The sequence below is a fragment of the Chanodichthys erythropterus genome, chromosome 7 (genome assembly GCF_024489055.1).
Source record: "Chanodichthys erythropterus isolate Z2021 chromosome 7, ASM2448905v1, whole genome shotgun sequence".
Classification (NCBI taxonomy): domain Eukaryota; kingdom Metazoa; phylum Chordata; class Actinopteri; order Cypriniformes; family Xenocyprididae; genus Chanodichthys; species Chanodichthys erythropterus.
Window position 1 is genome coordinate 5803874 of NC_090227.1, and position 24916 is coordinate 5828789.

The 24916-nt window shown below is 39.6% G+C and overlaps 1 protein-coding gene across 2 annotated transcripts in view; it reads left to right on the forward strand.

Annotated features, from left to right (window-relative positions):
• The first annotated feature begins 141 nt into the window (after positions 1–141).
• LOC137022567 (myelin-associated glycoprotein-like) overlaps positions 142–24916 on the forward strand; it is a 24995-nt gene continuing 220 nt past the window's right edge. The window contains exons 1-8 of one of the 2 annotated variants that reach the window (XM_067388962.1): positions 142–320; positions 449–503; positions 955–1317; positions 20391–20699; positions 20790–21047; positions 21863–21944; positions 22037–22058; positions 24567–24916. The exon at positions 24567–24916 is cut by the window's right edge and continues 220 nt beyond it. In XM_067388962.1, the coding sequence (XP_067245063.1) occupies positions 461–503; positions 955–1317; positions 20391–20699; positions 20790–21047; positions 21863–21944; positions 22037–22058; positions 24567–24731 (1242 nt within the window). In that variant the 5' untranslated portion in view covers positions 142–320; positions 449–460 and the 3' untranslated portion in view covers positions 24732–24916. Of the gene's footprint in view, positions 321–361; positions 504–954; positions 1318–20390; positions 20700–20789; positions 21048–21862; positions 21945–22036; positions 22059–24566 lie in introns of those variants that run through there. The other variant, XM_067388963.1, reaches the window with a different exon arrangement.

A 24916-nucleotide genomic window follows, 5' to 3' on the forward strand; every position in this document is an offset into this window, starting at 1 on the left:
GTTTTAATTTCTTTAACTGGTCCTGGCTGAAACCTTAAACCCAAATAAAATTATTAAAAAAAAAAAACAGGTTGCTTGAAATAAATGACAAAAACATATTCTCATTTCTGCTTTTTGCATTTAAAGCGTTCTCACATCTATCTCAATCTAACGGAGCGTGCAACATTCTTTGCTGATGTAAATGATATCATCCATCAGTGTTAAAGTAAATTCTATTGGTGGGACTACTCACCCAGTTCACGGGTGGTTTCCGGTGATACACTGTGACTTTCGCCACAACTGAAGTAAAGGTCACTCTTATCTGGGTTGCTGTCTCTTAGGTAAACTATCAAATTTGTTTTAAAATAGAAATTATTTAATTGTAAACTGCTACAATTGTCAAGACAAATGACAATAGATGCTTATAAACTGTACATTTAATCTTCATTATTTCTAAAATACACCACAGGTGATTTTCAGAATGCTTCCTGCAGAGTTTCTTGTATTCTGCTCCATTCTATCAGGTTGGTCTTTTTCTCTCTTTTCTTTTCTTTTTTTAAAGAATATAAGTGAATTAACAATGACCCCAAAAATATTTGGACATTTTTGGACACTTATTTGAAAATGTCAGAAAATCATTGTATTAGATCTTCAAACAAATAAGTGGTGGGGGGTGTTAAAGGTTCTTCATGGAACCAAGGATGCCAAACTTTTAGAACATGTTCATGTATATGAACATGTTCTATAAAGTGTGATATCCAGAAAGTTAATTTAGAAATCTAAAAAGCTTCATTGAGAGAAATGATTTGACTGAAAAGTGTACTTGTGCTATTTTCTTTAATATAAATGTATATATAGCCTATAATGCTAAGACATGTAGCCTATAAAATGTTAATTGTGGCTTAATTGTCAAAATATTTTTGAGGCACAATGTATATAGATATTACATTTGATTATAGCACATTTGTATTTCAGCTGCTTGGTGTCAGACAGGCATTAAAGCATTGTACCCCAAAACCCTAAAAGCCACCAGCGGCTCCTGCCTTGTGATTCCCTGCCAATTCAACATTTCAAAGGAGAAAGAAGTATTTCTTGACCGTTCACCAGTAGTAACATGGCTACGAGGATCTCTGTGGCGAGTCTATGATACAGATAATTTTACCAACGCTCACCGTCAGCTGGAACCTCAGATGAAGATGGTGGGGGATCTACGAAAGAAAAACTGCACTTCTGTCATGATGAATCTCACCAGCTCGCATTCAGATCGCTACTTCTTCAGGCTTCAATATGAGGGCTTTAGTATGAAGGAAACAAAATCTGTGCAGATAAGTGTGTCAGGTAAGAGAGTGCAAATGTTTCAATAATAATCAAAGACACTAACAACAAGTGTTTTCAGTTTAAGAGGTCCATGTCATCAAATCTTTGAAAAATGTTCCAAGTTTTAATGGGGCACATATTAGTAGCTCAACTAGTTACAACAATTCAATCAACTTAATATTGAGCAAATTACATTTTAGGTCAAATTAATTTTGTGTATTTTTGCTCCCAAAACACAGTAGTTGTGTTTCATTCCTGAATTATCTGTTGTTCACTCAGTCCCTTGGTCAGAGATGGGCATAAATACATGAAAATGTATTTAAATATAAAACTACAAAATGTTGTATCAACATAAAATACCAAATACTGTGTGGGGAAAAAAAAAAAGGATTTACATATAAATACAGTATTTTGTATTTTGAAAAATGTATAAAATACATGTGAAATTGGCCATTCAGTGAAGCATGACTATTAGGCTTAAGTATATCTGGACCTGTTCTGAATGCAAAGCATAATTTGGTGTGTACAACTGCTTAGAAACGTTTGTTTTTATTTCACCTACCTCTACGACCAACTTTTCAAAAAGACTGGGTGTGACCGAGGTGTCGTCTGTGTGCCATTTCTATACTCACTTCTGTCCAGGTTACACTGCAGCCTATTACTTGTGCTGAACACTACTGAATAAATTGCATGTACTGTAAAACTGTGGGAACTTTTCCTGCTAGCTAGGAGAAGGGATGGGCAATATGAACAAAATCTTATATCACAATAGGGTAATTTCACAGTAACAATATATCATGAAATAGTAATTTATTTTCTGGAAATAAGGTTTTAATGATACCGAAATTTTAGATAACTAGTGAAATTTCACTATTCCCAGTATCAGGTTCAATACCATAGCAGAAAGCAATACTGGGGGTAACTAATGTAAGAAAAAAGTTCTTAAACAGTTCTTAAGCAATCAGCAATAAAATAAAAACAAACAAATGACAAGCAATAGGAAAAATAAGTACAAAGATAAAAATGAAAGGGTTATTTCACCCAAAAATAAAATTTCTGTCATTAATTACTCACATTCATGTCGTTCCACACCTTCGTTCATCTTTGGAACACAAATTAAGATATTTTTGATAAAATCTGATGGCTCAGTGACAGCAAGACAATTAACACGTTCAAATGCCCTGAAAGCTACTAAAGACGTATTTGAAAAAATTAATGTGACTACAGTGGTAATTGTGGAATTTGATGAGGTAATTGAGGATGTGCCTAGCTGGATGCTGAAACCATGATTTAGAGTCGGATTGGCTGGGAAGACAGGAAGCTCAGCCTTAGCCAGGTTGAGCTGTAGATGATGTTCTTTCATCCATGCCGAGATGTCCGCCAGACAGCTTGAGATTCGAGCAGCTACTGTGGGATCATCTGGATGGAATGAAAGGAAGAGTTGTGTGTCATCAGCATAGCAGTGGTAGGAGAAACCATGTGCCTGAATGATGGGACCAAGTGATGTAGTGTAAATGGAGAAGAGGAGGGGTCCAAGCACTGAACCCTGAGGAACGCCTGTGGTCAGTTGATGAGCTTTGGATACCTCCCCTCTCCAGGCAACCCTGAAAGACCTTCCTGTGAGATAGGATTCAAACCAGAGAAGTGGAGTACCTGTGATGCCCAGTGATGAGAGGGTGGATAGAAGGATCTGATGATTCACCGTGTCAAAGGCAGCAGATAGATCGAGCAGAACGAGAACTGATGATTTGGAATTAGCTTTTGCAATCCGCAAGGATTCAGTGACCGACAGCAGTGCAGTCTCAGTCGAGTGGCCACTCTTGAAACCAGATTGATTGACATCCAGTTGGTTGCTCTGTGAGAGGAAATATGACACCTAGTTGAAAACAACTCGTTCAAGTGTTTTTGCTATGAATGGTAGGAGAGAAACAGGTCTGTAGCTGTCTACAAGTGATGTTTTTAATGTGGGTTTTTTAAGCAGTGAGGTTACCCGAGCCTGCTTAAATGTGTTAGGGAAAGTGCCAGTGTGGAGGGATGAGTTGATGATGTGTGTGAGTGATGGTAGAAGTGTGGGAGAGATGGCTTGTAGAAGGTGTGAGGGGATGGGGTCAAGCGGGCAGGTGGTAGGGTGACTGGAGAGGAGAAGTGTAGATACTTCTGTCCCAGTGAGGGGGGAAAATGAAGAGAGGAGGTGTGTGGCTGTGTGTGTGGTTGATCTGAGTTCCTGTGTGGGTGGAGCGGAGAACTGACTGCTGATAGTAGGTGTTTTGTCAGTGAAAAAGTTAGCAAAATTATCAGCAGTAAGAGATGAGCTGGGTGGAGGGGGACAGAGGAGACAGTTGAATGTTTTGAAAAGTGTGCGTGTGTTTGAAGCGCTGTTGATTTTGTTGTGGAAATAGGAAGATTTAGCAGCATGAATTTCAGCAGAAAAGGATGAGAGCAGAGTTTGATTGGTCGATTGGTCTTTTGATTTGTGCCACTTCCTCTCTGCAGCCATGAGTTTGGTCCGATGTTCATGAAGAACATCAGATAACCAGGGATTAAAGGGAGTAGCACGTGCAGGCCTGGATGACATAGGACAGATCAGGGCCAGATTGGGACTCATTTTCAGCCCTGGAGATTCATGCCTTAGACCGGCCCACTTTAATTCACGACTGACTATATTAAAATGATGTAATTAAAACCTCAGTATATAAGTCTGCAATAGTGCACTGTTCTCTACAGCCTTGTAAATAATTGTATTTTTCAAAAATATCTTCAAATACCCATGATAGTACAAATGATAGTACAAAAAATGCTAAAATTTGATATAGAGTTATTTTTATAGTTATAATGATTTTATAATGTGCACCATTGATTAATTCTCTAGCCACCTAGTGGCTGTAGTTAAAAATTCATGTTATTTTAATTTTAAATTAATTAAGTGTTTGCTTTCCAGTAGATGGCAGTAATTGTCCACTAAACCCAGGCTCATTTTCCATGTCTATCACTATGAATGTAATTTAGAAATGTAGATCTTTATTAAAGTGGATTTAACATAAAATTTTGCTATTTTATGTAAATGTATATACTTCATTTATTACAAATTGAGGCAAATAAATAACACAAAATACCATAAATCCTACAAAATTGCACAACTTTACAGTAAAATATTAAAGTAGGACATTTGTTTTAAAAAAAAAAAAAGTTACATGTTACAAAATCACATTTTACTGTCTGGTTAAGCTAGTTGGACAGAAAAATGAATATTGTTGGCCAATGTGTAATAGCATAGCAAGCAACATAACATAAGTGATAGGCCATATTTTATTATTTGCCTACTATTATTACGATATGAGTAAGCTGCATACATGCCTTTATCTTTTGCATGTTTTCCCCTCTTCCTTTTTATTTATTTACGTTACTTAAATCGGCCTCCGGTGGCTTAGACCTTTTGCCTTACCATAATTTAGCGTTGATTTAGAACTTGTCCCGCTGTCCCTACAGACGTCACCTCATCCCTTCTTCTCGTATACTTTTGAGTGAGTTGTCTTCTCCGAGCGCACACTCCAAGTCCCTCCCGACTAGGTTATTTTACCCACAGAGTGACATGATATCATTGACGTTGCGTGCAAATGAGCGGTAAAAACCCGATCGCGCATTCGTTTGTTTTTTCTTGCGCGGGTGTCCCGTGTCGCCCTGGGCCATCCAGGACTAAATCCGTCACTGAATGGTTTTTAGGAAACAGTTAGGCTACTCAGCTTAGTACATTTGGCCGCGTCCACAGTTTCTAGAGCATCCATATTTCAACCCAGTGCCATGACAACACCGGCCCTCGCGGCCAAATAAACTGAATTCTCCCGGTGCTCCCAATTAGCCAGTCCGGGCCTGGGACAGATTCTATCTAGAGATGAAGTTAAGGTTGAACATAAAGTGTCTGTTGCTGTATTCACATCCAAAGAGGAGAATTGTGTGGGTGAGGGAAGGGAGGGTGATAGGCAGCAGAGAAAAGATCAGAAGAAGAAAGAGAGCGCAGGTTTCGTCTGAAGGTAACTGGTAGAGGGGTTGATGGTGAGCAAATGGGGAGTTGTAGATTAAAAGTAACGAATAAATGATCGGAAATGTGCAGAGGTTTTACCAAAATGTTGTCAGTGACATGCAGTTGCGTGTGTAAATGAGATCAAGTTGGTTGCGAGATGTGTGTGTACTTGATGAGCCGAATGAGGCAAGAAGAGAGCGGAAGTCTGAAGCATAAGGCTTCTCTAGATGAATGTTGAAATTGCCAAAAACTACAAGTGGGCTACCATCCTCTGGGAATGCCAGCAGCATGTCCAGTTCTTCTACAAAGGTACCCAGTTGGCCTGGGGGGCGATAAATTACTACGATATGGATTTTGACAGGAATTGAGATTGTAGCATGAAACTCAAATGAATTGTAGTTGCAAAGAGAGGAATGAATGGAGTATTTCCAACTGTCAGAAATGAGAAGACCTGTGCCCCCACCCCTCCCAGACTGGCGAGGGGTATGAGAGAAAGTGAAGTTGTTAGAGAGAGCAGCAGAGGTTGCTGAGTCCTCTGGACGAATCCAGGTCTTAGTCAAGCCCAAGATATTAAGAGAAGAATTAGTAGCAAAGGCTGGAATGAATTCAGCTTTGTTAAATGCTGACTGACAATTCCATAGACCCACAGAGACAGAGAGAGAAGTGTTTGGGCCCTATTTTAACGATCTGAAACGCAAGTGTCAAAGCGCGAAGCGCAAGTAACTTTGTGGGCGGGTCTCGGCGCTGTTGCTATTTTCCCGGCTCTTGCGCCCGGCGCAAATCTAAAATGGGTTGGTCTGAAGTAGCTTCATTATTCATATGTGTGGTTTGGGCGTAACGTGAAATAAACCAATCAGAGCGTCATCCAACATTCCCTTTAAAAGCAGGTGCGCAAGTTTCATTATGGATTGCTATTAGCTATTATGGCGTATTTACCAGGCGCACGCCAGGAGCGGTTCACAGCCGAGGAGACTGATGTTCTTGTAAGAGCAGTGAAAGACAGAGAAGTTGTGTTGTATGGGGATGGGAGAAACCCACCCAAAAAACTGTTTTTTTCACATCTTTGTGACACACCACAATGATTTCCGTCATCTCATGTGTTAATATTTTTTAGTGTAACATATGATTTGCAAAAATAACTGTTGCATCTGTGTAGATTACATGAGCAAAGTGTATGCGCGTTGTGCACGCTATACATTATGGTCAAGCATGCGCCCTTAAAATAGCATAATGAACAACGCGCAACGCGCCACTGACTTTTTTCTGGTCAGTGGCGCAATTGTTTAATGGAACAGCAAAATAGCACCAGGGATTGTTTGCGCCGGAACACGCCTCCTTTTTTGCGCTGAACCGCCCAGGGAGCGCAAGTTCCTTCACTAGTTTAGCGACGTGCTTCTGTGGAGGGAAAAGCGCGCTTTGCGCGGGTGCAAAATAGGAATGACACATGCGTCGGTGTACAAAGTCAATTGCGCTGGGTGCAAGATAGGGCCCTTAGTGTTAGAAGAGGAGTAAATAGGGCGCAGGTTAGAAGCATTGCGCTGCCTTTTACATGGGTAACGTAGATCCTAACATATATTTACGTAGATCCTAACATAAGTAATTCAAAATTCAAAAAATTGAATAAAGTAATCAAAGCTAAAATAAACTAGTCTTCACTGTAAAAGTTGTTCAGAAAAGAGCATCAAGTGATTTTCTCTGTCTTTTGTTGTTCATTAGTGATATAGACAGCATCAGTAGGTTGCTGTCACTTTTAAGACAGGGTAGGCTGGTTGCAGGTTTTGTTATGCTTGTTGAAATTCTCTTCACATTAGCAACACACTAAGTTAAGTGGCCTAAATGTTTTAAAATGTATATATCATCTGGAAGGCATAGGACCATAAAATGTTTGTTCAATCATTGCATTTGCTCCAAATGCAATGATACAATGTCCTACCTGAATGTCAACACATGTATTAAAGGGATAGTTCACCTAAAAATGAAAATTCTGTCATCATTTACTCACCCTCATGTTGTTCCAAACCCTGTAAATATTTCTTTGTTCTGTTGAACACAAAGGAAGGAAATTTGAAGAAAGTTTGTAACCAGGCCGCCATTGACTTCCATAGTAGAAAAAAAATACTTTGGAAGTCAATGGTGCCCCAGAACTGTTCTTTAGAACAGAACATTCTTTAAAAAACATCTTCCTTTGTGTTCAACATTACAAAAAAAAATGTTTGGAACAACCTGAGGGTGAGTAAATGATGACAGAATTTTTGTGTGAACTAACCCTTTAACAGAGCATCTGTTAAAGATGCAATTTTATGACATGATAGTATGTACCAAAGCTTACCCTTCTGTTAGACACTCAAAAGTATGTACTTTTTCTCCACAAAAAGAGCACATATTTTTAGGGTGTAGTATCAGTTTGCGAATTGGGACACAACACTTCACTCAAGACATAAACCAAGGGCCTGTCCAAATACCACACTTGTGGTCTTGACATTACTCTTAAATTAATTAAAATAAGTTATATTAGATATTACACATAATTTGGTAGTAAAACAAAGTGTTGCACATTTTATTGCAAAGATGAGTGTGTATTTTGTACAACTACTTTTTTTATCACTTAATTAGAATACCTAAATTGTGTCATCTGTTATAGGAACTACTGAACAGACATTTAGAAGTTTATTTTAAAATGCAATGTATTAATCAAAATAAAGCTCTGTAAACACTTGCATTTTTACAACACTATAAATGTTTCCCATAGGGTAATGAAAAGTACTATGCACACTTGTGGTCTTCACACCTACTTGAACACTTCAAATACAGCAAATAATTCATGTAAGTAGCCAAGTGCAAAGACCACAAGTGTGGGTATTTAGACTGGCCCGATTGTGTTTGAATACTCAGATTTGGACATTTTAGTGTGTATATGTCCATTTAGCCACGCACAGAAGTGTGCGACTACTGAATATGAGTTCTCTTTTGTGGCATATTTCACTTTTAACAATTCTTTTAAGCCTTCAAAGCCCGTCCCGCTCTTTATTACTCATTCGCCCATTTTCTTTTATTGCTCTAACGTGCGTTGTGGCAAAAAATCAACTCCGACTCTACTGCATAAGAGAAAAACATGTCCAATTGTCTTTAAAGCTTTTATTTCTTGCATGAAAGGTCAGACAGGTCATACAGAAACACAAGTAGCTGCAGAGTGTAAGACCAAGAAAGAAAGCTTCCCCTCACTTTTATATCTTTAACCTCCAAGGCCGAAGCCTCTGTCCTTTTACCATATTTGGAACATCTCTTAGTGGCTGTAACTTTCCACACATTGTTAGCACAGACATGTTTTTAACATACATCTTGCATTTCCCCATACCATATCTTGCTCTTTCTATATATAACACCTATGTTAACACTATGTTAAACACTACCACTTAAGCCAACATCATATCATGTTCCATAAGCATCATATTTCACAAGAATACAGGTAAAAAGCATATGAAAAATTAAAATTTCACAACAATTCCCTCTTCTTATCATTCATTGATAACTAATGATTACTTCTACTTCATTTCACATCACACTCTTAAATTTGTGAAGAAAGTTAGAAAATTCTTTAGGCTTTTTCTGTGGGGATAGACCCTGTGTTTTAGCAGGCTAAATAGGATAGATAAAGAATGGGCTTTACCATGAAGTCAAATACCTCACACATCATGGAAATTAGAGGTTACAAATTTCCAGTCAGGTTGAGTCTTTGTTACAACTGGCAGTCTCATTTTTCTGCCATTTTACTTTTGACCATCAAAAACCAAACATTTAGAGGTCCAAAATCATTTTAGTCATTTTACATTGTGATAGTGATGCGCTCATCACATAAAAACATACTTGAGACTGTTCAACCTTTTTTCCCCAAAGTGAAACATTCTTTTAGAATTTTTCATTTTCACTTTCATAAAATGTTTTCCTGCTATATTTCCCTTCATCATAGCCACTTATCTCACTATCAAATAGTTAGTTTTCAGATGCAAAACATATCATCAATATAGTTTCTACTGTTTTGCAGAACCACAATATTATTTTAACCAACTTGGTTGGACTGACAGCCTTATAGCTGCTTTCTCCTTCAATCATTCTTATATAAATTGTAATTCTCTAGACATCTAATGTCATGCATCCATTTAATGGATGAATAAACAAAACTTTTTTGTAAGTTACGTTCATTAACCTTCTTTCCCTTCTGTCTGCTTTGTCTAGCCTACAATCTATTGTCTGCTTACATTTCACACACACACATTGCTCTCACACAAACACAACATCCCCAAATCGCATTTCTCTTCAAATTCAAGTCTTATGACCACTCAACGTTCCCTCTTCTGGGAAATCACAATACTTAACTAACTTTTCCTTCATTTTTATCATGTTTTATATTTTTCTGTTTTTCTTCAGGTTTTTTCTTTATCCTGCACTTCCTCCTCTACCGGTTGCACTAACTGTTTCTGCAGAGCTCTCCGCTCTCTCTTTTCTGCTTCCTGCAACCAGCAGTTCACTGTCTGAGCACAGTTTACACACGTTTTCTTTTCCAGCAGCCCGCTTTCACCTGATTTTCTGCCTCTACATCAGCTTTTATCATTGTGAGCCGAGTTACACTTAATGTCCCTTCTGCTGGGAAATCGTGATACTTAATTAATTTATCAATGTCCCCTTGACACACACTTTTTGCAAGCTTGCTCTGGGATTCCCCATTTTGGTTCTCCTTTTCTGACTCCCGTGGCTTTCCTTTCGGCGCGCACCTAATAATCTGGTGGACGTCTCCTCCAGATCCAATTTTTATCCCAAAATTGGACGGGCTGAGCCTCACTGCTCAGATCACTACAGACTCGAGCGCTCAGACTGTCACACCTTCATAAATTTATAAACTACAGCAACCCTGGCTGTAGTTGGGCTCAATCCCAAAATTTGTTTCAGTGTGACCCAGCCTAGATTTATTACCCCAAAATCGGTAACGGGTATCACCGATTGAAAATCTTCCACCGTGGAAAACGCTCTTACTGCCCCCCAGCTTCCACAGACTGCCTCTCTGTACACCACAATTCAAATGTTTACTGTCACTGACTGTACTATTACTGACTACTGCAGTCGATCTCAATCCCACAAAACCCTCCAGACCGCAACCACATAGCCCTGCCGGAGCCACCAAAATGGTTCGTCCCAGTTCCTAATTACTTATTTACCAAATCATAAATTCCCCTTTTTTCACTTTTTCTATTCAAAAACTTATTTTACCCACATAAACTCATATTTAAATCACTTAAATCATAAATTTTTCAATTTTTCCTGTTTCCTAATCTTCCAAATTTTACCAAATCACACTTACTCTTAATTCCCCATAAAATGTAAATTTATCTCTTACCAGAGAGTCGTGTAGCCACCTGGGTTCGTTTTCTGATTCCAGTGGTGTCTCCCTCTGGACCCTGGCGGTCGGCCCCTCATCCCTTAATCTATTCGGGGTAAGGCTGAGACTACTATTAAGTCCAGGATGATCAGTCACCGTCCGCTCTCGGGTCCAAAAGGCACATCCAAGGAATCCCACTTCTGACACCAATTGTTGTGGCAAAAATCAACTCCGGCTCTACTGCATAAGAGACAAATTGTTAGCACAGACATGTTTTTAACATACATCTTGCATTTCCCCATACCATATCTTGCTCTTTATATTTATAACATCTATGTTAACACTTTGTTAAACATTACCACTTAAGCCAACATCATATCATGTTCCATAAGCATCATATTTCACAAGAATACAGGTAAAAAGCATATGAAAAATTACAATTGTTAATAACTCCTGCCCACTAAAGGATGCATGGATATGTTTGCATACTGTGATATGTAAACGATATGCCTATAGAAAAAAGTTAAATTGATATCATTGCCACAATACTGTATATATTGCCATATCACCCAGTCCTAGCAAGCAGTAGAAATACTTAAACACATTTGACTGGTTGATAAAAACAAACAACCGATTAAAGGCACAATATGTACATTTTGCTGCTAGAGGTCACCTATTCAAATCAAAGGTGTAGTTTGATGATGCCGAGATAGAGCGCAGAATCATGGGAGATGTTGTCTTCACCTCACAGCCGGTGGAAAAGAATCAGGACAGGGCTCGGCCAGAAATCATGCTCATGGATGAGATTATTAACCCTCTACAACACAGCATTGCCTTCAGGCAACGGAAACTTTTTCTTATAATTTGAGATTATATTATTTATGTACATGAACTGTACATAAAAAAAAAATTTGTATGAAATGTGTTTTAGAGAAGCCTTTTATAAAGTTTTATTAAGTTTTTATTTTATTTTGCACATTTTTTTCTTTTTGTTGTGTCGTTGTGCGATAAGAGGTACTTTTCAAGGATGTCTTGAACAATACCTCACACTGACAAATAATGTGTGAGATAAGAAGGGAAGATGCAGGGTGGGTGCACAGGAACACCCAAAGTGATGTGCAAAAAGTGTAATGTACACCTCCGTTTGACAGCAGAGGAGAACTGCTTTTTGAAGTTTTTCACAGAGTGAAATCTCATTACTTGAAGTACATGATGACACTACATTGATACAAACCTATGCCTGTATCAAATCCAGTATATCAGTGCGTTTCAAGTGTATGCGAGGTGACGCATCGCATATCATATTAGATACATTTTAGGGTGTTGGAAATCATAACATTGCTCTGTGTGTTTGCTCGCCGGCTGCTATGACACACTGCAGTAAGCTAGATCGATATTAGGATATCACATTAATAAATGCTGGATGGCTTGTGTTGATAAATGGCATGCAATTAATTGGAAAACGTATGATGGAAAAAATCTGTATTACTGTTACTAATAATAAAGCTGCATCTGATTATGCTGTGTTAGCCACTTGACAATATAGTGTTTTTCTCTGAGGCATGATAAAAACATGGTACCTACTCGTGGAAAATCATGAAAATGAGATTCAAACAGTAAGACTACACATGTTGAGCGATATAACAATAATTTGTTTTCTGTTTATAAATGTAACCAAACAGTCATTCCCTTAAAACATAATATATTAAGCGTCTTTATGATGTCATTGATAGGCGACGGTCCGTGTCCTGATTAAAATTGTATTATTTCTCTGGATTTAAACATTCTTGGAAACATCTGGGACAATATAAGAACACAGGTCGACAAAATATTTAATATTTATATAAACATTATTCATAACTATTTATAATTAGGGTTAGTTCACCCAAAAATGAAAATTCTGTCATTTATTACTCGTTCTACACCCGTAAGACCTTCGTTCATCTTCAGAGCACAAATTAAGATATTGTTGATGAAATCCGATGGCTCAGTTGAGAGCAAAGCCATTCAAACTCTCAATGTCCATAAAGGTACTAAAAACATATTTGAAACAGTTCATGTGAGTTCAGTGGTTCAATATTAATATTATAAAGCAACAAGAATACTTTTTGTGCACCAAAAAAAAAAAAAAAATTGACTTTTCAACAATATCTATATGGGCCAATTTCCAAACACTGCTTCATGAAGCTTCTGAGCTTTTGTTTCGAATTAGTGTTTCAGATCTCCCATCAAAGAGCTAAACTGAGGAACTGCTGAAATCACCTGACTTTGGTGCTCCGATTCACTGATTCGATTCGTAAAGCAGTGTTTTGAAATCGGCCCATATAGATATTGTTGAAAAGTCAATTTTTTTTTATTTTTTTTTGGCGCACAAAAAGTATTCTTGTCGCTTTCTAATATTAATATTGAACCACTGAACTCACATTAACTGTTTCAAATATGTTTTTAGTACAATATGTTTACAAATATGTTTTTTATGGACCTTGAGAGTGGCTTTGCTCTCAATAGAGGCCTCATTGAGCCATCAGATTTCATCAATAATATCTTAATTTGTGTTTCGAAGATGAATGAAGGTCTTACGGGTGTAGAACGACTCGAGGGAGAGTAATAAATGACATTATTTTCATTTTTGGGTGAACTAACCCTTTAATTATGAATATTTCCCTTTTGAGCTAATTTGCTACAGGTTTTTGGATGTTTTAATAAAAAAAAATATTACATATTGTTACATATTGTGCCTTTAATTATTAAGACAAACTATTAAGACTATTTTTCCCCTTGCCAGGTCTGCAAAACAAAAATAGCCCCAAAAAAGCCCAATGCGATTTCTGAATTCTATATTGAGTGGGGGTGTTTTGAGTGTGTTCAAGGTCAGTCGTACAACTGCAGCTTTTTTTTTTTTTTTTTAAGAGACTAATGAAGAGGTTGACTTTGCAAGTATTTTATGTATATTAAAAATACAAAGATACTAAACTTAAATGTATTTAAATACAAATTACAATTTATTAAATTGTATTTTGTATCAATTAGGCCTACATTTTTTAAATAAGCCCACATGTATCTGAAATACTGCCCATCCTGCCTTTGCTTTGTTACTTAATGAATTAGCATCTTTAATAACATTCCTTTGGCGCCTCCTATTGGTGTAACAATGTAACTTCATGGCATGGGAAAACAAAAAGCTTTCTTTTCATCAGTCTCAAGGGAACTTCCTATGTTAAAGGCACAATATCCAAAATTAAAATATCCCAAAACCACTTGAACAGTGTTATATATTTTGTTGATTTGTGTATACATTATCCCAAATGTTTCCAAGAATGTTTAAATCTAGAGAAATAAGCAATTTTAACCAGGATATGGACCATGCTGTGCGTCGCCTATCAATGACATCATACCTGCGTTACCCTCGGTTTTATTTTGTAGAAACCACGAAAAGACGCTTTAGTATATTACATGTTTTATTAGACAAGGGAACAACTGTATGAATACATTCATTGACAGAAAACTAATCATTGTTATATAACTCAGCACTGTTAGTCTTATTGCATGAATCTTGTTTTCTTGATTTTCCACGGGTACCATGTTTTACCATGAAAACTATATTGTCACCGAGCGTTCGTGTAGGGTTCGCCTAAAATACTTGGAAATAAGAAAACAATAAACGACAATCGTCTGAACTTTCTTTTACTTTATTCTCTGCCACACATGTATATCCACCTGAAAGACCCGCGGCACTCCAGTACCCAAAAAGTGCGCATGCCCCAAACCTATATACGGAAAGCCCCGAGGGGGAAAAATACTTTGCACACACAAATACACAACGAGCGCCAGAACATACAGAATTAATACATCATGACAGAATCAAATAAAATCTGTTACATACGTCCCCCCCTCACAAAATAAACGTCCCCGTTTATGTATCAGAATCCCTTCAATACAAAACAAAATCATTTAAATGACTAGGAGGTCTACGAACCCTCCCAGTTCTACTCATGTCTGGTACAGACCCCTTAACTGAACACGGTGGGTCAGACAACACACTTAGATCCACCTGTGGAGGAACACACACCTCTCCACCAGAAACTCCTGACTCCAGGGAAAGAGACTCGGGCTGTGAGTCCTGAGCATTAGACAGTGTCCGGTTCTGTGACAGAGGAGACACAGGCAATGTGTAAGGCCGCAACCTATTATAGTGTACTACCCCTTTCCCCAGAGTCAAAAGGATTTTCAATCCTGTAAGTCAGTCCTTGTTTCCCACCTGAGTCCATGACTTGTACAATTTTATAAGGTCTCTTCCAGTGGGGTGACAGCTTCATGCGGCTCTCAACTGGGTTATGGAGCCACACCATGGCACCTACATCATAAGGCTGGTGACGTAAGCCAGTGGTTCCCAACCACATTCCTGGAGTACCCCCAACACTGCACATTTTCCATGTCTCCTTTGTCTGACACACCCATTTCTGGTCTTGGAGTCTCTGATAATGAATTGATGACTTGATTCAGGTGTGCTTGATCAAGGAGACATGCAAAATGTGCAGTGTTGGGGGTACTCCAGGAATGTGGTTGGGAACCACTGACGTAAGCCAACATCATGGTATAGTTTTTGACGGTCGTGAGCTGCGTCACCGTGCATCCTTGCACTGCTAAAGGCAGAGTTCATTTTAGTCAGCAACGAGGAAACAAATTCAGCATGAGATGCTGACATCTGAGAGTCAAGAGCATGAGTGGGTAACAGTACATCAGCAGGGACTCGTGCTTCCTGACCGTGGGTCAAGAAATAAGGTGTGAAACGATTGGTGAAGTGAGTCGTTGTGTTGTAAACAAAAGCCACATGCTTCACATAATCATCCCATTCCCCTCTATAGGTCAAAAGAGTCTTAGCTAGTTGATCAATCAAAGTCCGATTAAAGCGCTCAACCATACCATCCGACTTCGGATTATAGGAAGTGGTGCGTGTCTTTTTAATGTTCAGCAGATGACAGAGATTCTGAACCACCTCTGCCTCAAACTGACGACCCTGGTCCGAATGTAATGTCTCTGGAACGCGTGAATCAGAACATAGTCCTCAAACAGACAACGAGCCACTGTCTGTGCTGACTGATTATGCAAAGCATAGAAATTGACAAATTTTGTGAAATAGTCCTCGACAACCAGCACATACCGGTTGCCTTTTGAAGTCACAGGCAGCTCTAATATGTCCATAGCCACTCTTTTAAATGGCCGCACTGACTGGGACCCACCCATAGGTTGTTTTGAATTAATGTGTTGGAATCGGACCGCGTCGTGTTTGACATGCTTTGCACTGCTCACACCAAGCTTTGATGTCCCTGTGCATGGAAGGCCAGTAACAAAATTGTCTCGCACGTTCCCACACACAGAAGAGAAATGGGCAGAAGCTGGGGCCCCATGCACCTGCAAAAGAATATCTGATATTAAAGCAGAGGGAACAACCATTTGGACTACAGGGCTACTTGTGAGGGGACAGAAAACTGTGCGGCATAACAGTCCATCTCTGATAGAGAGACGGTTAAATTCCGTCCAAAGCTTCCGTAAACACTGAGAAGCTCCTTGTAATTTTCTCCTGGATGGTCTTTGAGATTGCATCACCCAACTCAAAACAGTCTCAATATCGGGGTCAGCCTGCTGCATTGCCCTAATATCTGATAAGCTGTGAGACAAAGCATTCATGGAAGACATACTGTCTGAATTGTCAAGTGAGTCCTCAACAGTCGCATCTCCTGCAGAATCAGTGACTTGAGATGAACATTGAATGTAGTCTTTTTGATTAGAACTCACCACATTCACTTCCAGTACCCCCACAACACTGGCCTCTGCCTCGCTAGGGCCAGGTGTATCAGGGCGGTGAGAAAGCGCATCAGCATTCTTGTGCTGTTTTCCATCTTTGTGCACAATGACCCAATTCAATGGATCAAGCTCCAGAATCCATCTTTCTCTTCTTCCTGTTGAATCATCATCAATAAAAAAACGCCAAAGTGCTAAGAGTGGTCGATGGTCTGTGATAATGGTAAACGAGGCAAGTCCAATGTAATGCTTGAATTCCCTCACTGCCCACACAATAGCCCACAACTCACGACCAACGTTTCTGAGTGGAATTCAATGCCCGGCTGGCGTACGCGACCACATGCTCGAGTCCATCACTGTCCTGGGCGAGAACTGCACCAACGGCCAAGTTGGATGCATCTGTGTAGATTTTAAATGGCACGCTGAAGTCAGGCAATATTACCACAGGATCGGATGACAACACATTCTTCAAAAGGTTAAATGATTTGTCGCACTCAGCTGTCCACAGAAAGAGCACGTTTTTCCCAGCAAGCTGATTTAGTGGAGCAGCGAGTTTAGAGAGATCCTTGACGAAACGTCTGTAATAGGAACACAGTCCCACAAAGGCTCTCACCTCAGAAGGAGAACGTGGAATAGGCCAGTTTAAGACTTTCTCCGTGTTCTTTGGATCAGGCTGAAGACCTTTTTGAGAAACAACATGGCCCAGAAAGACCACGTGATCTCTGGCAAAGTGACATTTGCTTGGATTCAGTCTCAAACCAGCAGATTGGATTCTCAAAAACACCTCTTTCAGACTTGACAGGTGTTCTTCAAATGTTTTGCTATAAATCAAAATGTCATCGAGATATACCATGCAGATGTGCCACGGGAGCCCCCTGAGGACCAGCTCCATCAAACGTTGAAATGTGGCGGGGGCGTTGGATAGGCCCATCGGCATGGACCGCCACTGATAGAGGCCCTGTCCCGTCGTAAAGGCTGTCTTTTCACGGTCCTCCTCAGCAACTTCCACCTGCCAGTAACCGTTAGAGAAATCTAGTGTGCTGAACCACACTGCGCCTGCTAACACGTCCAGTGTGTCATCCACACGGGGTAGAGGATGAGAGTCTTTAATAGTCACACTGTTTAAGCGTCTGTAGTCTACACAAAAACGCCATGTGCCACACTTCTTTTTCACCAAAACAACTGGTGACGCCCAGGGACTACAGCTCTCCTCAATGACGCCATCCGCTAACAGGCCAGCCACTTGTTTCTCTATTTCAGCACGTTTTTCAGGGGATGCACGATATGCACGCTGTTTGATGGGAGTCTGCTCACCAGTTCTAATGTGATGTTTCATTAGCGTACATCTACCAGAATTCCGTTTGGAGGAGCTGAAGATGTCATTGAATTCCAACAGCAATGCTGAAAGCGCAGCTCTCTCAGATTCAGAAATAGGGGACTCATCCAGCGACACTGGAGGCGTCACACCAGAAATGGTTGCTGTAGTTATATCAGCTGGAACATGAAACAGCTGAACATCAGAGTCATCAACTGAGTAAAACTCACCCAGGTGCATACCTTTTTTCAATGAAATGTCCTGTCCAGTAGGATTCAAAATCCGAGCTTTGGTCAGTACATTGTGAACCGTGGCCACTGTGTGAGCAACCACTAGGCCGGAAGAATCTGCCACATTGGGTTCCAGATAGCCAACAAAGTCACTCGCCAAATGGGCTGCATTGGGTGAACACACTTTAACTGCCACAACTGACACACTGAGGGGTGGTAAGTTCATAGCGGTGGCCATCGACACGTTACAGCACATCGGAATGAAATCTTTGCTGGTAAGGAGAGGAACTGAAATGTCCCACAGTTGTAGCTTAGCATGGCTGAGATCCATCAAAGCATGATTTTTTAACAGAAAATCCCAGCCCAGCAACACAGTCTGTGTGGTTTCTCTTAACACATGAAATACATGCTGCCACGACTCAGCACCCAGCTGAAATGTTATAGTGATGGTGCCCAGTGTATCTAGCATTTGCCCATTCACAGCACGGGCTGACACATAGTCTTTTATCAGTGGACGATTACGAAGTGTTGGAACTGACATACGGAAGTCTGCACTCATGAGAGATCCACTGGAACCGAAGTCGACTAACATCTGCACCTCCACACCTTCAATCACTCCTCTCACATATGACACTAGCACATTCCGACCAGCATCCCCAATCACATTAATGTCTTTTGAATTGGGGTCACTATCATCAACATTGTCCATTTCAGGGCCCACAGGCAGCATAGCTGGTGTTTGGGCCGCAACATCAGCTAAAATCTGTTTCCCGGCCCATTGCGGCACTCTGCTCTGCCAGGAGACATGAAACGCACACCCCGCTTTCTGGAGTCATTCTCATAGCTGTTCCATCTGCGAGGACTGGGGCTAGGGCTGCGTTTAGCAGGGGACCGAGCAGAGTATGAGTCTTTATAACTACGATCATCCATACCTGATGTGTGCTCATCATGCTGTTGGAAATATTTTTTCTCAGGTGAACGACCCCTCCGTGCGGCAAAGACACGTGACTGGCATCCACGACCCCCGCAGACACACTGGCACATTCCACTAGACTGAGAGCGATCTCCACTCCACTCATCCATAGCTTTAGGACTCACTCTTGCTTTCAGTCTTTGGTTTTCGTCACCCAAGCGCATCAGTTCCATCCTCATGTCTCTCATTTCTTCTGTTAATCTATCCATTGCTCTGTATAACCCTCCATTATCAGTCACAGAGTGAACAGCAGCCACTGCTCCTCCATCATTATTACCGTAGGCAGCATTAACAGGCATGTAATCAGTCTTTATCGAGTCTCTGGCATTTTCACACCGGCCTGCGATTATCACTGCCTCCTCCAAGTCAGTTGCTCCTTGTTCATGACATTTAACCCTGAGCACAGGATTCAGACCAGCCAAGAAACAACGAAAATTTTCTTCTCTTTGGGCCTTGTCGCCATACTCGGGAAACGCCTCGTCCACTAATCTGCTGATCTCTGCCGCATACACTTCCAAACTTTCGCGCGGGGCACGAGGGCGGGCTGATAAACTGGCTCGGAAAGCCTCTTTTAGTCTTTCCTTCACAGTTTTATAATCACCCTGAACAGTAGCAGGAAGACTGTCCCACAAAAGAAACTCCGTTTATACAACATTTTCTCCATCAGACAATATGTTTTAAAATTAATTGCATGCCATTTAGCAACACAAGCCATCCAGCATTTATTAATATGATATTCTAATATCGATCTAGCTTATTGCAGTGTGCAACAAGTGTCGCCGAGCGAACGCACAGAGTAGCACTATAACAATTTTCAACACACAAATGTATCTAATATGATGAGCGATGGTTTACCCCACATACGCTTGACCAGAAGAAACAGAAGCGGCAACTGTGGCATAATAAAAGTCTCACTGCTCCAGCGACCTTGTTCAGCTCCCACAACACTCGGCCCTGCTCTGCTTCATACTACAGTAACATTAATAATCTCATCCATGAACGTTATTTCTGCCTGAGTCCCATCCCATTTCTTTTCCACTAGCTGTGAGGTAAAGACGACATCTCCCATGACTCCGCGCTCAATCTCGGCATCATCAAACTACGCCTTTGTTTTGAATAGGCGACCTCTAGTGGTGAAAAAATACATTTTGTGCCTTTAACTGTTCTCACCTAGTGTAACTGTATTGATATCTTATTAATTTATTGAGAAATCTGTCTTAGCAACTGTAAAAAATAAAAAAAATCTGTAAAAATGGTCAGTACTTATTTGTATAATTTCACTTTAACAAGTGCATCTTAAAATAAAGTGTATCCATTATTATTTGAAAATGCTTAGTTTCTACAAATGAATACCATTACTCCTTCTCCTCTCCATATCCTGACAGATTCCTTGGCCGAGCCGCATGTGATTGTGCCGGTACTCAGGGAGGGTGAGGTGGGGAATCTGACTTGCACTGTTCCAGCCCCTTGCCCCAGTGCCACTCCAAATGTAACATGGGATCCTGCATTAGGTGGTAACATAACACAATGGACACAGCTGAATGCTGACGGGACACATAGTGTTCAGAGCATTTTGAACTTCATCCCATCATTCCGTCATCATGACCTGAAGGTGAACTGTGTTTCCACCCATCTGCGAGATAGAGAGGACAAACCCCTGCTCAGCCACAAGACCGTCATCCTCAATGTGGAGTGTGAGATTTTAACACAACACAGTTTGCAGCTTTTCTCTATTTTTGGTCGTTCTGAAAATACACACTGTTTCTTCTCTTTCTGACCCACAGATCCTCCTAAAGAAACACAGATCTCTCTTACAGGCACAGTCTGGCTTGGTATTAATTTAACCCTCACCTGTCAAAGTAATGCCAACCCTCCAGCGGCCCACAGGTGGTTCATGAAGAAGGACGGTATAGTGGAAGAAGTGGGTTCCTCACGTGTGCTTTCCTTTACCGTGGCCCATGAGAAAAGTGGGGAATACATTTGTGAGGCACAGAACCCATATGGTGCAGTGAACTCCACAATCCTACAGATCAATGCCCCAGGTCAGTCTGTGCTTGATTTTACAGACATGCAGTACACATTATTTACCATAAAACAGTTTTGACAAATGCACTTTCAGTTTAAAGGGGGGTGTAATGCTATTTCATTCCGAAATTAGATGCATCTCCTGTCACCGAAGGAGTGTGTTTTTGGTTGTGAGGGAAATATGACCTTTTTCAGCTTCCCAAAGAACCGTGGATGAAGTTTGTTTTTTCGGCGAAGCAACAGAGTTGTGCGCGTATGTTTGTTTGTTCGTGGGATTTCAGTGATGCTTTGTAAACAAGTCCCAGTTCAGGATTTGCAGATCGCAGGTGGTGAGTAAAGCTGCATCAGATGTCTGTGTTTTGTTGGCAATCGGCGCGCAAGTTAATAAAATGTAAACAACACAAACGTTTTTGTTCCCTTTTTATTTATAATGATGTCACAGCTTGCAGACGATCTCTACGCAAAAGCTGCGAGCGCTTGTGACTCTTTAGCTCCGCCCACGGCACTGACGGCAGGCACGCCTCCAGGAGCTCTGCTTTTTTCGGAAAGACTCGGTTTAGTGTATTTATCTTTTATGAATATGATAAAACTAAAGATTTTTTGGAGATTTGAAGGATGCAATATTACTCTATATGTACTCAAGATTAAAATGAGATTGGCAGAAATTGTGTGTAATACCCCCTTTTAAAGAATGTTAAGACTGTTTCAAAAAATGAACCAAAGCGACTGAGAAAAAAGATATTACATATGTTGAGACATTAAACAGATGTAGTGAACAGGCACAAAGACCATGATTTGCATGTTTGTTTGTTTGTTCTCTTTGTTTTTGCAGGCATATCATTCACTGCTTTCCTCACAGTTATAGTACTGTTCTTATTGCTTATATTTGCACTTATGATTCTGATGTACAGAAGGTAGGATCCTGCTAGATATTTAAGTTATATAAAATATTTTATACATTATTTGAGATAAATGAGAATGTTTTCCTTTTTTTTGGTTTATGCAGGTGCAAAAAACCAAACATAAGTGTAAGTATCTTTTCTGCCATATGTTTCTCATGAAGTGAGTTGCATCAACTGTCAGATTGATAGATCTCTCTTAAAGGGATAGTTCACCCAAAAATTCAAATTATCCCATGATTTACTCACCCTCACACAGTCAGGTGTATATGACGTTCTTCTTTCAGATGAACACAATCAGAGTTATATTAAAAAATATTCTGACTCTTCCAAGCCTTATAATGGTAGTGAATGGCGCTCATGATTTTGAAGCCCCAAAAAGTGCATCCATTCATCATAAATGTAATCCATACAGCTCCAGGGGGGTGATAAAGGCCTTCTAAAGTGAAGCGATGGGTTTTTGTAAGAAAAATATCTATATTTCCAAATATCCATATATATATATGGATATATGCTCTTTATATATATATATATATATATATATATATATATATATATATATATATATATATATATATATATATATATAATTATATATATATATATATATAACCTGAATTCCGGAAAAGTTGGGACGTTTTTTAAATTTGAATAAAATGAAAACAAAAAAGACTTTCAAATCACATGAGCCAATATTTTATTGACAATAGAAACTGAGAAATTTTACAATTTTATGCACAAAATGAGCTCATTTCAAATTTGATGCCTGCTGCAGGTCTCAAAATAGTTAGCACAGGGGCAACAAATGGCTAAAAAAGCAATACATTTTGAAAAGATTTAGCTGGGAGAACATCTAGCAACTAATTAAGTGAATTGATATCAGGTCTGTAACATAATTAGCTATGAAAGGGATGTCTTAGAGAGACAGAGTCAGAAGTAAAGATGGGCAGAGCTGTGAAAGAGTGCGTAAAAAGATTGTGGATTACTTTAAAAACAATGTTCCTCAAAGTCAAATTGCAAAGGCTTTGCAAATCTCATCATCTACAGTGCATAACATCATCAAAAGATTCAGAGAAACTGGAGAAATCTCTGCGTAAGGGACAAGGCAGAAGACCTTTATTGGATGCCTGTGGTCTTCAGGCCCTCAGACGACACTGCATCACTAATTGGCATGATTGTGTTAATGACATTACTAAATGGGCCCAGGAATACTTCCAGAAACCACTGTTGGTAAACACAATCCGCCGTGCCATCTGCAGATGCCAACTAAAGCTCTATCATGCAAAAAGGAAGCCATATGTGAACATGGTCCAGAAGCGCCGTTGTGTCCCGTGGGCCAAGGCTCATTTAAATATGGACTGTTTCAAAGTGTAAAAGTGTTCTATGGTCAGACGAGTCCAAATTTGACATTCTTGTTGGAAATCACGGACGCCATGTCCTCCGGACTAAAGAGGAGGGAGACTTTCCAGCATGTTATCAGCATTCAGTTCAAAAGCCAGCATCTCTGATGGTGCATGTTTTGGAAGGCACTATGAATGCTGAAAGGTATATAAAGGTGTTAGGACAACCACAAACTCTTCAGCAGCTGGAAACCTATATCAGGCAAGAATGTGACCAAAACTCCAGAAACTCATAACCTTGATGCCCAGACATCTTCAAACTGTTTTGAAAATAAGAGAAGATGCTACACCATGTTAAACATGCCCCCGCCCCAACTATTTTGAGACCTGTAGCAGGCATGAGCTAATTTGAAATTAGCTCATTTTGTGCATAAAATTGTAAAATTTCTCTATTTAAACATTTGTTATGTTATCTATGTTCTGTTTTGAATAAATTCTATCGCTCATTTGATTTGAAAGTCTTTTATTTTTCATTTTATTCAAATTTAAAAAACGTCCCAACTTTTCCGGAATTTAGGTCGTTATATATATATATATATATATATAATATATATATATATATATATTATTTATAATATTTAGCTTCCGGCAGACAGCCTTATGCATCGATTTGCGGTGGAAGAGTAACCTTTGACCCGACGCATGATGTAATGACGAACACGAAAGGACAGAGGACAGAGCAAAACAAAATAGCGGTCAAGAATTAGAAGTGTAAAACAAGAATTTTTAAAGAGAAATGTTGGAGGATTTCAGTATAAGAAAAGAGGAGCATGAGTTTGTTGCCCAGCCCTATTTCTTTGAACAGCGAGAGGCATCTAAGCTCACGATACTCCTACATCCTATGTCGGGTCAGGGGTCACTCTTTCGCCATAGCTGGATGCGTACTTATCTGTACTTATCATCCTTACTGTAGACTGCTTCTGTCATTTAAATATATAGAGACAGAGATGACAGAAGACAACAAACATACAGAGAACATTCACATCAACATACTAATTTATTTGAACAAGTAGACAAAAACAAATGTTCAAAAGTACAAAATACAAATACACAAAGCAGTCGACTCAATTTTGGCACAAATGGGACCTCATAATACTGGGCTGATACTGTACTGTCAATTAAGTGTTACACCATTGTGAGTTTATCATTGTTGTCAGAAAAATGTTCTGTTGTGAGAGAATTATCATAAAGCTAACAAATTGTACAAGTTCGCAGCTCATTTTTTAATGCATTTCAGGAAACAAAGCAAGATGAGGACATTTACGCCAATGTGTCTTCAAGTACAGAGAAAAGCCGTCAGCTTCAGTCAAAGGCATGTAGAGATAAGGCCATCTACACCATTAACCCTGAACGCACATTCAAAAAGAATCTCTCCAACGAAGACATCTATGCAAACTGTTGAAGTGAGAAGTGGAACATTTTAAACAACCTTTCATGGATCACCACTGAACGATTAGTCTACTTTCTGTATGCCAGTAGTGATCATTTTAATAAGCAGCAGCATATGTAAATTTCACATCTATATATTTGATACTTCTTTCTTCTTTTAAAGAATAAAAACTCTCCAATAATTCAACACTGAATCTA